Here is a 14,785-nt window from a genome sequence, read left to right as displayed (position 1 = left end):
CCTGCCTTAGCCTCCCAAGTAGCTGGGATTACAGGCGCCCACCACCATGCCCAGCTAATTTTTTTATTTTTACTGGAGACAGGGTTTCACCATGTTGGCCAGGCTGGTCTCGAACTCCTGACCTGAAGTGATCTGCCTGCCTCAGCCTCCCAAAGTGCTGGAATCACAGGTGTGAGCCACCGCACACGGCCTAGGAAGAAACTTTTCAAAACCCTCAGGAAACAAAAAGAAGTGTCAGTCATTTTTCTCACTTGTCACATTAAGTCGGTTAACAAAAAAGATGAAAAGATGACTGGACTATATTTAATATAAACAGAGCTTACAGTTTAATTATATGAGGATGCCTGAAAAGCTTGAGGTTCTGAATTTCTCTGCGGATTTTTCCTACCACATCAAGGCTCCGAATCTTCTGTCGATTGAGTATCTTCACAGCTACTTTATGCCCAGTCAATTCATGTTTGCCAACTGTAAAAGAAGTAATTTAATAAATTAGTACTAAGTATGACTAATAATATATTTACACATATTCTGGCCAGGTGCAGTGGCTCACGCCTGTAATCCCAGCACTTTGGGAGGCTGAGACGAGTAGATCACTTGAGGTCAGGAGTTCGAAACCAGTCTGGCCAACATGGCAAAACCCCATCTCTACTAAAACATACAAAAATTAATGGCCGCGAGCAGTGGCTCATGCTTGTAATCCCAGCACTTTGGGAGGCTGAGGTGGGCGGATCACCTGAGATCAGGAGTTCGAGCCCAGCCTGGCTAACATGGTGAAACCCCATTTCTACTAAAAATACAAAAAATTGGCGAGGCATGCTGGTACGCAGCTGTAATCCCAGCTACTCGGGAGGCTGAGGCAGGAGAATCGCTTGAACCCAGGAGGCAGAGGTTGCAGTGAGCCGAGATCACACCACTGCACTCCAGCTTGGGCAACAAGAGCAAAACTCTGTCTCAAACAAACAAACAAAAAATACAAAAATTAGCTGGGTGCGGTGGTGGCGCATGCCTGTAATCCCAGCTACTTGGGAGGTGAAGCAGGAGAATCACTTGAACCTGGGAGGCAGAGGTTGCAGTGAGCCCAGATCGCACCACTGCACTCCAGTCTGGGGTGATGATTGAGACTCTGTCTCAACAAAATAAAAATAATAATATATTTAGACATATATTATAAGAGTAGTTATCTAGCATCCTCAGAAAATAGCTAAGCAAATGTAAGTTCTTTTCTCTTTTGCCAGATGCATCCCAAATGTTCAGATGTTTAAGAGTGATGACATAGGAGAATACCTAAGAAATTGGTAACAGTGGTTTCTTCCAGAAAAGAAAGCTAGAAGACTAAACAAAGAGGGGAAGGAGACTTTTTTGCTATATACCTTTTTGTATTTTTAAATTCTTTTAATTTTTCACCTTTTAACCTATCACACATACAGACTGAAATTTTTCTTTTAGTATCATTTATATGGATATTAAAACATATAGAAATTGGTGTAACCAGCATTATATAGTCAGATACAGAACAGTTCCATCATCCCAAAAGACTCTCTCATGCCACAGATACATTTCCCCATCCATAACCTCTTATACCTTTGAAATTCTGGTTCATGTGCATGTGGTTTCTAGTTTTTTTGGTTTCTCTATGTTTTAAATTTTTTTTCCTGTTTTTTAATTTTTTTTTTTTTTTTTTTTTTTGAGACAGGGTGTCACCCTATCACCCAGGGTAGAGCGCTGTGTCACAATCAGAGCTCACTGCAGCCTTAACCTCCCCAGGCTCAGGTGATCAGGTGATCCTCCCATCTCAGCCTCCCAAGTAGCTGGGACTACAGGCAGGCCCCACCACACCCAGCTAATTTTTTTGTATTTTTCTGTAGAAATGATGTTTCACCATATTGGCCAGGATGGTCTCAAACTCCTAGGTTCAAGCAATCCACCAGCCTCAACTTCCCAAAGTGCTAGGATTATAGGTGTGAGCCACCATGCCCAGCCTCTATTTTTCAAAATGCAGTTAAAAATAAAGGGAAAAAAAATCAAGTCATTTTATCTTTCCATTTTAAATGCTATCACTAGACAGTCGGTGGTGACAGAATTTGGGTTTAGGACATAATCCCAAAAGACACAATCCCAAATGCCATAATCCCAAATGTTGAAATCCCAAAAGATCAAAATCCCTAAAATCTAAAATTCTAAAACTCACAATCCCAAAAGAACAAAATCCTAAAAATAGAATTCTGGAAAAATAATTTGTAAAAAGTTCTCTAAAAGACACTTATTTCCATTTTTAAAAGATTTATTTGAGAAACATAAAAACACAATGGAACAGTTCATAGGCCCCTTTACACAATAAAATAGGCACTAATAACATATTTTTGCAAGCATAAACACTCAGGTATACTAACAACCATTGCATGGGTATAATAGGAACAGATAAAATGTATTCATGAAGAAATAGATTAAAAAGCAAAATGGATAAACACGTATCACTATGGTTGGTAATCAGGTGCACCCAGATTCATAACTGCGGTCATCTGAAATACCAGACAACCTGAATCTTCTGACAAGATCGATCAAAAACTGCAATGGGTCACTACCGCTTGCATAAAAACTGCAATAGAGTCACCCAAAGAGCCAAGATCTTGAGAAATTTTATCTTTCACAAATACAGATGAACAAAACGGACATCTCTTAATTTACTGAGCAAGTTTCAACATTTTTATGTACATGCACAATGTTTACACATTACGTCACATTGTGATAATGCACTATCATGGAGTCAAATATGCAAAAAAAGTGCATAAAATGAATTAGAATTCTCTAAAAGCCTTTACAGAATTTATACCTGCGATATTAGAAATGATGCAAAGATAAAATACATAGCATAGCAAATTGGCCCTATGTGTGAAAGGGCAGAAGTCATAACTGATTGAATAATATGGCAGGGGAGCTTTCTTATATTTTTCACCTGCATATTCACTTCTATGATCTTCAAAACATTCACTTGTGCTTAGACTAGAGCGGTTGTGGTCTAAAAATTTTGTTAAGTATATGCTGACCATTTAGAAATCTGGTTATTGCTTGGCCATTGCAATTAAGTGATTTTCTGTCTTCACAACACCAATAATAATTAGCTTTTAAACTTTTCTCTTTCACCATTAAGTAGCCTGGTATACTTAATTTATCACAGCCTTTTTGCAAGGGAACAATTTCACAGGTCTCTTCCATTGTGCTGTAAGGAATACAGTAAGAAGGAATGATATTTGGCTTTCTCAATACCAAATCTGTATTAGTCAGCATTCTCGTCAGACATAATTCTCGACAGACAGCATTCTTGAGAGACATAACCAATAAGATATACATATACATAGATATATGAGAGATGATTTATTAGGGGAATTGGCTCATGCAATTATAGTGGCTGATAAGTTCCACGACAGGTCATTTTCAAGCTGGAGACCCTGGCATGCTGGTAGTTTGGCTCAGTCCAAAGACCTCAGAACCAAGCCAAACCAGGTCTCAGTCTGAGGCTGAAAGCCCAGCACCCAGGGGGCTGCTGGTGTATATCCCGGAGACCAAATGCCAACAAGCCTGGAGTTCTAATGTCCAATTCAGCAGAAGGAAAGTCCGTTCCAGCTCTCAGAAAGGCAACAATTTGTTCTCTCTGGGCCCCCAGCAGATTTAATGGTGGCCACTAACATTGAGGGCAGATCTTCCCCACCTAGTCCACTCAGACTCACATACTAATCTCCTCACAGACAAACCCAAAATAATGCTTTAACAAGTTTCTAGGTATTCCTTAATCCAGTCAAGTTAACACCTAAAATTAAATCCACGAATCCACCCCTCGTCAATTTGGCACCCATAAACCATCTCCTTAAACCATACTTAATTTCCAGATAAATACAATAAAAAGGCAATCCGTTCCACCTAATATGATGCAAGTAAAATGATGCAACTATCTTTCATACCACTGAATATGCACTAATTTCTACCCCAGGTGTTGGCTTTCAGCATTTCAACATTTGGGATTTTAATCTTTCATGATTCTGATTTTCAGGATTTCAGATATGTGAGGTTTTTAGAATTTAGGGATTCTGATTTTTAGAGATTTTGATCTTTCAGTATTTCAACATTTGGGATTACGGCATTAGGGATTTGGTCTTTTGGGGATATGATAAGCACCAGTAGAATTTAGACAGTCATGAGGCTCTCTCCAAAAATTTAACCTTTGTGCACCCTTTCTCAGGAACCTACTGGAGAATATATATTCCATCAAAATCAGGAAGAAACCCAAGAAAGATGGCATGGAATCCAGTAAAGAAGAGATCCAATATAGGAGAAAAACTAAGAGAATCTCAAAATGGTGAAGCAAAGTCACAGTAACAGATATGGAGAAGGCCTAGAAGGCACAAATCCAGACAGGAATGTGACAGAGAATCCAAGATAGTTATTTCTGAGGGATTTTACAAAGGCACTGGAAGATGTGAGAAATTAAGCTTTAGGTAAAAAAAATTAAACAAATGAAAAAAATGAGATAATTCATGAATGCCAGTAAAATTAAAGTTCTGTAAGAAATAAAACATACTCATAGATACTGACTTAGCAAATAGTATTTACACAGCCACAATTATGAAAAAACCAAATATAGGTTTTTTTAAAAGTATGATATAACTGTATTAGGAGGATAGGGGTGTAGTATGAAATGTATAAGAGAAAGAAGGCAGGCAACCCTATAATCACAGCTGAAATCAACTGTGGAAATGAAGCACATTCTAATTTCTAATAAGGCTTTCTCCAATCTCCAGTACTAATTAGATGTGATTAAGAGCAGCCAACTTGACTGTTAAAGCTTGCTTCAGGAAGTACCTTTTTTCTTAGAACAAGTACGTTAAAACCTAAGCATGGTACTAAACACATCCTCCAAGAATCTCCAAGCTCTGGCTTGGCACAGACTTTCTCTTGATAGCTGCTCAGCTGAAACAGGACTGGGAAATAGCCACAATACTGGATAATACTGGTGGACTCAGACTTGCAAAGAATACTAAGACAGAATCCAATTTGGGCCTGAACTCCCAAACCATCACAAACCAACCAAACTCCTATGATACCTTGCTCAACTGAATTTCAACCCCAATTAACTTTAAGAAACGATTAGAGCTTATCCAAAACTCTGGACATATATTCTGTCATTTAATAAGGAACTGGAATAGGAATTCAAAGCATTCTCTCAAATTCATTATTTTGGCATTATGTACTGAGCATCTCCTACATGCCAGTTAATGCTGCTGGGGAAAACAGTATTGACCAAAAGCAACCTGGGCTATGGGACCTTCCCGGCCTGTAATGATAACAAAAATAACAGTAAAATGAGAAAAAGCAAAAAGTCTTATAATACAAAAGAATAAAACAAAAAAAAATGAATAGACATTAAACTCATCCATGAAATGCATGATTGTATTAGCAAAATTTATTAACTATTTTCAGAGTGATAAGAAAATATAGGAAGTATGAAATCAGAGCAGAGCAAGAAGAATTTTACAATACAATTAAAATCATTTAGAAAACAGTAGGTAGTAGCAATAATAATGTGATGGGAAATTTTATAGAACACATAGCAAAAAATAAGGAGGAAATTAGCAAAAATAGGAGGGAAGGTGGTAACTACGGAATAGGGAATTGAGTATAATTTAACTCAAGAGTAATACGGAGGAGAATATTAATCCACCTGTAAATAACAGTAGCCCCCCAACAAGCCAAAAGAAGGCATAATAAACAGAACAAAATCCATAACCAATCAAGATATACCATAAAACTTTTTTCTAATACTTGAGCATTTCATCAAATTAAAGTATGGTGGTATAACTTCTTCCCTTTTGAAGTAATAGAAGAAATCACAAAAGTATGATCATATCACAGTGGCAGGAAGAGAGGCGGTGCACTGACAGCAATGCCAACAGATCATTCAAATTCATAAACACACACACACAAATTACATGATCAGGATCTTTTTTTTTTAATCTGTAGTTTTCCTTCTAAGAATCTGATTTAAATGTTGATGAAAAAAATGTGCACAAATATGTTCATTACAGTGTATTATGTAAGAACAAAAGGCTGACCAATTTCAGAGAACTGTTTAACACATTGTTATTCCAACCTAACAGACTCTCATAGGAAAACTATAGAAAATGTTCTTATAAACGTGAAAAACAAATTAAATATGCATTTTACATTTTTAGCTACACAAAGAAATTTATATAAAAATGGTAATATGCTAAAATGAAAATAGTTATTCCACTGTGATCCCTTTTTGAATTTTACTTGCTGCTTTGTATTCTTATCAGTTAGAAAAAAAATTTCCAAGGCCAGGTGCAGTGGCTCAAGCCTGTAATCTCAGCACTTTGGAGGACGAGGTGGGTGGATCACCAGGTCAGGAGTTCGAGACCAGTTTGGCCAACATGGTGAAACCCCATCTCTACTAAAAATACAAAAAAATTAGCCAGGCGTGTTGGCACGCACCTGTAATCCCAGCTACTTAGGAGGCTGAGGCAGGAGAATCACTTGAACCCGAGAGGGGGAGGTTACAGTGAGCGGAGATCATGCCACTGCACTCCAGCCTGGCGACAGAGCGAGACTCTATCTCAAAAAAAAAATTTCCAAAGGGGAAAAAACAATTAGAAGTAGTATTAGCAGATTCACCTTTTTTGGGAGTAGAGTTAAATAGGGTTGAACCCCTAATTCCAGTTGCACAAGTGAAAGCAGTATGTATACAAAGCATAGATTTTATAGTCGCACAGACCTCAGTTTTATTCCTGTTTGAAGTTACTTACTAGATGTTTGACTTGGGCAAGTTAAAGAAACTACAACCTTCTATTTACTCATCTGTAAAATAAGAATACCACATACTCCATAAGGGTGACTATAACAGATACATGAAATAGTGTTTGTAAAGCACTTTCCACAATGTCTGGCACATAGGAAGTGATTGATAAATAAATGGTAGCCATTATTATTTAGGGTTATTTATTTTCCACTGCTCCCAGACCTGTTCCCCCATCTGTATCTAATCAGCCCTGAATTATTTGTTTTAATCTCTGAATAGCCAGCTTTATCTCAGCTCTGACTACTGCTCCCTATCCATTTAGATGCAATAGCATTCCTTTATCCAGGTACATAAGTGCTAAATAAATAATAGCTGTCATTTTAATGTATCTAGCTTCCATTCCCATATACTTCAATCCCTCCAACCCGCTCCACCACTCCTACCCCACCACCACTACCACCAATCCTCAGATTTCTACCTTCCAAAGTTCAACTCATTTCCTGACTTTGGTTAATGTTCAGCAGATTACTATCAGACATATATACACATAACACCAATCCTTGACAGTGATTTCACCTACTATAGGAACACTTGTTTGGTCATAGAAGAACACAGAGGAAAAAAGCAACTTAATTTGATGTGAGTTTTAATAAACAAGGGCTTTTTTTAACAAAAACAATTTTTTACACCATAAATCTAGTTCCTTTACAATACATAATTAAGGTATACAACTTACTAGTTAATATTTGCAGCATACTCACTTTGTACCCAAACATAATGACATACTCTCACCAACCTGGAAAAGTTGGCATTATTAGCAATATCTTACAGGAAATTGAGACACAGAAAGATGAAATAACTTGCCCAAAGTTACACAGCTAATGAGTGGAAAAGCCAAAACTTCAACCCAGGTCAGACTCGAAAAGTTATGCTTTTTCCGAACATGGTAAGTGAAATTTGATTTTTTTAAAAAGATAATCCTCAGAAAGACATGTAAGCATAACACATCCTTTTAATAAAACATAAATGGAAGTTAAACATATCAGAGAAATTCTTAATGTATATACAGTTTTGAAAAGAACAGACTGAATTCCTTGTACTAATAAGAATTATCCAGAAATGCATTCTATCATCAAAATTCATTCATTCAAGAAATATTTGAACGGCCGGGTGCAGTGGCTCACGCCTGTAATCCCAGCACTTTGGGAGGCTGAGGCGGGTGGATCACGAGGTCAGGAGATCAAGACCATCCTGGCTAACACAGTGAAACCCCGTCTCTAATAAAAATATAAAAAATCAGCCGGGCATGGTGGCAGGCGCCTGTAGTCCCAGCTACTTGGGAGGCTGAGGCAGGAGAATGGCGTGAACCCGGGAGGCGGAGCTTGCAGTGAGACAAGCAAGATCGCACCACCACACTCCAGCCTGGGTGACAGAGCAAGACTCTATCTCAAAAAAAAAAAAAAAAAAAAGAAAAAAGAAATATTTGAGTACCAGCACCTACTGTGTGCCAGGCACTGCTACTATGACCTCCTTCCTGTATCAGAACATGAATCCAGTGTACTGAAAACCTGCCTCATATCAATTTCAATGTCGTAGAATTCCACAGACATTTTATTTTATTTTTATTTTTATTTTTATTTATTTATTTTTTTTTTTTGAGACAGAGTTTCGCTCTTGTTGCCCAGGCTGGAATGCAATGGCATGATCTCGGCTCACTGCAATCTCTGCCTCCTGGGTTCAAGTGATTCTCCTACCTCAGCCTCCCGAGTAGCTGGGATTACAGGTACCCACCACCTCGCCCGGCTAATTTTTGTATGTTTAGTAGAGACAGGGTTTCACCATGTTGGTCAGGCTGGTCTTGAACTCCTGACCTCAGGTGATCCGCCCCCCTCAGCCTCCCAAAGTGCTGGGATTACAGGCATGAGCCACCACACCCAGCCCACAGACATGTTACTAATATATTCTATCAAACCAATTTAAAAGTTACTCAAAAACTAAGAAAGAAAGCATAAAACTAAAAGTATACAAAATATAAAAACAAGTGTAGTGAAGTGAATAATATCCCCACAAAATCCATGTCAACCCAGAATCTCTGATTGTTATCTTATTTGGAAATAGGATCTTTACAGACGTGACTAGTGAAGGATTTAAGATGAAATCTTACTGGATTTAGGGTGAACCCTATATCTAATGCCTGGTATCCTTACAAGAAGAGGAGAGCACACACACACACACACACACACACACAGAGAGAGAGAGAGAGCGCGCGCATGAGTGCTAGCGAGCAAGAGAGTGCAGCCATTTGAAGACAGAGGCAGAGACTGGAGTTACGCTATCACAAACCAAGGAACATCAGGAGCCACAAAAAGTTAGAAGAGGGCCGGGCACGGTGGCTCACGCCTGTAATCCCAGCACTTTGGGAGGCAGAGGCGGGCAGATCACCTGAGGTCAGGAGTTCGAGATCAGCCTGGCCAACATGGTGAAACCCCATCTCTACTAAAAATAAAAAAATTAGCCAGGTGTGGTGGAACACGCCTATAGTCCCAGCTACTTGAGAGACTGAGGCAGGAGAATCACTTGAACCCGGGAGGTGGAGGTTGCAGTGAGCTGAGATCACGCCACTGCACTCTATTCTGTGTGACAGAGTGAGACTCCATCTCCAAAAAAAAAAAAAAATCAGCAGCAGCTGGAAGAGGCAAGGAACAGATTCTCCACTAGAGCCTTCAGAAGAAACATGGCACTGATGACCCTTTGATTTCAAATTTCTGACCTTCAGTACTGGCAAAGAATAATTTTCTGTTGCGGTAAGTCACTGAGTCTGTGGCATTGTTATGCAACCCTAGAAACGGATATAGTTAGTTTATCAGTTGAAAAGTGGATTTTCTAAAGAAGTACCAAACAGTAATCATAGAGCTGAGGAATAGTATAACTGAACTGAAAAATTCAATAAAGGGGTTCAACCACAGGCTACATCAAGCAGAAGAAAAGATTAGTAATTAGAAGACAGGCCACTGGAAATCATACAATCTGAGGAAGAAAAAAGGATAAAGAATGAAAAACAGTGGTCAGGCATGGTGGCTCACGCCTGTAGTCCCAGCACCTTGGGAGGCCGAGGCAGGAGGAGCACTTGAGGTTAGGAGTTCAAAACTGGCCTGGCCAACATGGTGAAACCCTGTCTCTACTAAAAATACAAAAAAAAAAAAAAAATAGCTGCGAGTGGTGGTGCACGACTGTAATCCTAGCTACTTGGGAGGCTGAGTGGGAGGATCGCTTGAATAGAGCAGGCAGAGGTTGCAGTGAGCGGAGATCTCACCACTGCACTCTAGCCTGGGCAACAAAGTGAGACTTTGTCTCAAACAAACAAAAAGAAACAGAAAAAGAAATGGTAAAGGAAGTTCTTCAAGCTGAAGAAAGAAGACACTAATGAGTGACAGGAAAACATGAGAAGTATAAAACTCACTGGAAAAAGTAAGTATACTGTCAAACCCAAAACACACTAATACTGTAATGGTGGTGAGTAAATCAATTGTATATCTAGTATAAAGGTTAAAAGAGAAAACTATTAAAAATAGTTAAAGCTAGCCAGGCGCGGTGGCTCACACCTGTAATCCCAGCACTTTGGGAGGCCAAAGCGGGCGTGTCACCTGAGGTTGGGAGTTTGAGACCAGCCTGACCGACATGGAGAAACCCCATCTCTACTAAAAATACAAAATTAGCCGGGCGTGGTGGCGCATGCCTGTAATCCCAGCTACTCAGGAGGCTGAGGCAGCAGAATAGCTTGAACCTGGGAGGTGGAGGTTGGGGTGAGCCAAGATCACGCCATTGCACTCCAGTCCCAGCAACAAGAGTGAAACTCCGTCTCAAAAAAATAATAATAATAATAATAAAGCTACAGTAATTTGTTAAAGATACAAATTATTTTTTAAATGTATATTGTGACATCATGAACATAAAACATGGAGGAGGGGGAGTAAAAATGTAGAATTTGTGTATGTGATCAAAGTTAACTTGTTATCAGCTTGTATACCAGTTATAAGATGTTTTGTGTAAGCCACAGGGTAACTACAAAGCAAAAGTCTTTGCTTTTTCAAAAGATAAAAAGAAAAAATCCAAAGTGGACCACTACAGAAAGCAATCGAGCCACAAAGGGGGAAAGTAATAGAGAAAGGAACAAAGGTTCTACAGAAACACTAGAAAACAATTAACAAAATGGCACTACTAAGTCCTTACCTATCAATAATTACTTCGAATGTAAACAGATTAAATTCTCCAAACAATAGGCATGGAGTGGCTAAATGGATAAAAAACAAGACCCAACTCTACGCTGCCTATAAAGAGACTCACTTCACCATAAAAGACACTCATAGACTGAAAATGAAGGGACTGAAAAAGATATTCTATACAAATGCAAACAAAAAGAGAAGAGAGATAGCTATACTTATTTCAGACAAAATAGACTCTAGGCCTAAAGAGAACAAAGCTGGAGGCATCACACTACCATGTTTGAAAATATATTACAAACCTATAGTAATTAAAACAGCATGGCACCGACATAAAAACAGACATGTCAACCAATGGAATAGGATGGATAGCCCAGAATAAATGCATATATCTATAATCAGTGGATTTTTGACAAAGGTGCCAAGACTACACAATGGGGAAAGGACAGTCTCTTCAATAATGTCATTTGAAAAACTGGATAGCCACATACAGAAGAATGGAAATGGACCCTTATCTCACCCCTTAACAAATATCAACTTAAAATGGATTAAATTTAGGACCTGAAATTACAAATCTACTAAAAGAAAACCTAGGCGAGAAGCTCCATGACACAGGTTTGGGCAATGATTTCTTGGATATGACCCCCTAATGCACAGGCAACAAAAGCAATAATAAACAAATGGGATGACATCAAACTAAAACGCTTCTGTACAGCAAAAAACAAACAGGCCAGACGCATAATCCCAACACTTTGGTAGGCCAAGGCAGGCGGATCACGAGGTCAGGAGTTCGAGACCAGCCTGACCAACATGGTGAAGCCCCATCTCTACTAAAAATACAAAATTAGCTGAGCATAGTGGTGCACACCTGTAGTCCCGCTACTCATGAGGCTGAGGCAGGAGAATCGCTTGAACCCGGGAGGCACAGGTTGCAGTGAGCCAAGATCACGCCATTGCACTCCAGCCTAGGCAACAGAGGGAGACTCCATCTCAAAAAAACAAACAAACAAGCAAAAACAAATAGAGTGAAGAGACAACCCAAAGACTGAGAAAACGTATTTACAAATCATGCATCAGATATATACCTAATATCCGGCCAGGCACGGTGGCTCATGCCTGTAATCTCAGCACTTTGGGAGGCCGAGGCGGGTGGATCACTTGAGCCCAGGAGTACAAGACCAGTCTAAGCAACATGGTGAGACACTGTCTCTATAAAACATACATAAATTAGCCAGGTGTGGTGGTGTATGCCTGTAGTCCCAGCTACTTGGGAGGCAGAGGTGGGAGGATCGCTTGCGCCCAGGAGGTCAAGGCTGCAGTGAGCCATGATCATGCCACTGCACTCCAGCCTGGGCAACACAGTGAGACACTGTCTCAAAAATAAAAATAAAAAAAAAGACAAACAAATGGCCAACAGATAGATGAAAAAATGCTGAACATCTCTAATCATAAGAGAAATGCAAATGAAAGCCACAATAAGGTATCACCTCACACCTGTTAGGCTGGCTATTATCAAACAGGTGAAAGACAAGTGTTAGCAAGGACACAGAGAAATGGAACACTTATACACTGTTGGTGAAACTATAAATACAGCCATTTTGTAAAACAGTGTAGAGGTTCCTCACAAAACTAAAAATAGAATTACTACATGATCCAGCAATCCCATTACTGAGTACATACCCAAAGGAACTGAAATCAGTATGTCAGAGGTGTCTGAGACTCACTTATATTTGGAATCTAAAAAAAAACTCACAGAAGTAGAGAGTAGAATGGTGATTACCAGTAGCTGGGGTAAGTGGGGCTGGAGGGAAAAAGGAAGATATTGGCCAATGGCTACATAAAATTACAGTCAGGAGGAACAGGATCCTGGTATTGTATTGCATAGCATCATGATTACAGTAAATATATTAATTTTTCAAAAGAGTTAAAAAAGGGAACTTTAAATGTTCTCACCACAAAGAAATGATAAATATTTGAGGAGACGGATATACTACTTGGCCTGATTTGATGAGTGTAGAATGTATACATGTATCAAAACATCACATTGTGCCGCATAAATATATACAATTGTTATTTACTGAAGATAGATTTTCTTTTTTATTTACTCATGGTAGGAATGGCCTTCATTGGTTGCAATAGGAAGCGAAAGAGGAGACCTGAAATCAAATGAGAAAGCATAGGCATCCTGGGGAGGAGCCTACTGGATCTCAGTTCTGCCCTGCTCAGAGAAGTTCAGTATCCAGGCCACTGAGAACAGAACCGTCTGGCACCAAAGACATGATTTTGAGGGGGCCGGAGCCCTTTCCCTCTGCCTCCATACATAACAGGAGGAGGACCACACACTCAGTCCGACAAGAAAAGGAGGGTGGATTTTCTAAACTATGATATTCACCATTAAAATTAACAAGTTAACAAAAGTAATATTTTTTGAAAACAGGTTTTCTAATTGTACTACACATGATCATGACTTCTTAAATGGAACACACTGTACATGAAGACTGGGAACCAAACAAATGTTAACTTATGAGTATCAACTGCTCTTTATACCCTCACACAGCGACAGCAGTAGGAGTCATTTAGCAGGATAGGGCTTTTTGCTCCCTGCCTAGAATGTTCCAGCTCATGTGGTTTTCCGCTTTTTGAATTTGTATCCCAGCCTTCATAGTCTATCAGGAGTCAACTCTTTCTCTTTTTTTGTTTTTTGTTGTTGTTGTTGAGATGGAGCCTCGCTCTGTCGCCAGGCTGAAGTGCAGTGGCACAATCTCGGCTCACTGCAATCTCCGCCTCCGGGGTTCAAGCAATTCTCCTGCCTCAGCCTCCCGAGTAGCTGGGACAACAGGCGCACGCCACCACAGCCAGCTAATTTTTGTATTTTTAGTAGGGATGGGGTTTCACCATGTTGGCCAGGATGGTCTCAGTATCTTGAGCTCGTGATCCGCCCGCCTTGGCCTCCCAAAAGTGCTGGGATTACAGGCATGAGCCACCACGCCCAGCCTTCAGTAGCATAGTACTTTTTAAAACATGGCATCTAATAGCTTAGGAGACACTCACATTATCACATTTGAGCATAAACCTATGATGGAGGTACTGTCTTTTACAGATAAAGAAACTGAGGCTCTAAAAGATTCTGTAAGTTGTGGAAGTAAAGCTATTGTGATCAAGTTGGGACAGGTCTTCTGACTCCCAAGTCTTTTGACCTATCCACTCTCCCAACCATCACTGTGCAGTGAGAGGGACAAAGGGCTTGGCATGGTATCAGAAACTAAACTGTTTTCTCAAAACCAGGCTAAATATTCTCCCCAGTGAGTAAACTCAGTTGTAGCCAAACTAAATGCTGTTCCATAGTCAATCAATGAATGTAGTAAATGGACTTTGTCAGGCATATGCACTACTAAGGGATTCCCCCCTTTTTCAAAATTCAAACTTTATTCTTCAGACTGTCAGTTTTTAGAATAGTGCTAAGGTTTTGCTTTTAAATGAAACGGAAGACTTGCACGTTACTCAGAGCAAATGTTACCAGCATTCCCTCACAAGAATAGCAGATTAGTCAACTAAATATTAGCTAACAACCAGGCTATTGCTATCTAAAGGGAACTTTGTCTAACTGCATAACATTGTAACAAATGCTCTTCTAATTAGATATATAATCCTGAAGGGAAACAAGATCATACGTTGAAACAGAGGATTTTAATAGGACAGAGAAGCAGCAAAGATAGAAATAGCTACTAAAGATATTCTAGACACCTAACCATTTCAT

At 39.5% G+C, this 14,785-nt stretch overlaps 1 protein-coding gene and 1 non-coding gene across 5 annotated transcripts in view; both read right to left on the bottom strand.

The window, feature by feature from the left end:
- The window catches only part of PRKAA1 (protein kinase AMP-activated catalytic subunit alpha 1), a 40,185-nt gene that overhangs the window by 17,628 nt on the left and 7,772 nt on the right, over positions 1 to 14,785 (bottom strand). For 3 of the 4 annotated variants that reach the window (XM_055245440.2, XM_055245437.2, XM_055245438.2), the window contains exon 2: positions 324 to 465. In XM_055245440.2, coding sequence (XP_055101415.1) covers positions 324 to 465 — 142 coding nt within the window. Of the gene's footprint in view, positions 1 to 323; positions 466 to 1,701; positions 1,703 to 2,911; positions 2,975 to 14,785 lie in introns of those variants that run through there. The other variant, XM_055245439.2, reaches the window with a different exon arrangement.
- On the bottom strand, positions 13,266 to 13,393 carry LOC129465085 (small nucleolar RNA SNORA57). Its single transcript, XR_008651863.1, has one exon. It is a non-coding gene; the product is annotated as a small nucleolar RNA SNORA57 (small nucleolar RNA).

The sequence above is a fragment of the Symphalangus syndactylus genome, chromosome 16 (assembly GCF_028878055.3).
Source record: "Symphalangus syndactylus isolate Jambi chromosome 16, NHGRI_mSymSyn1-v2.1_pri, whole genome shotgun sequence".
NCBI lineage: Eukaryota > Metazoa > Chordata > Mammalia > Primates > Hylobatidae > Symphalangus > Symphalangus syndactylus.
Note: the sequence above shows the minus strand (reverse complement) of the source record. Positions and strands in the feature narration are given on the sequence as shown.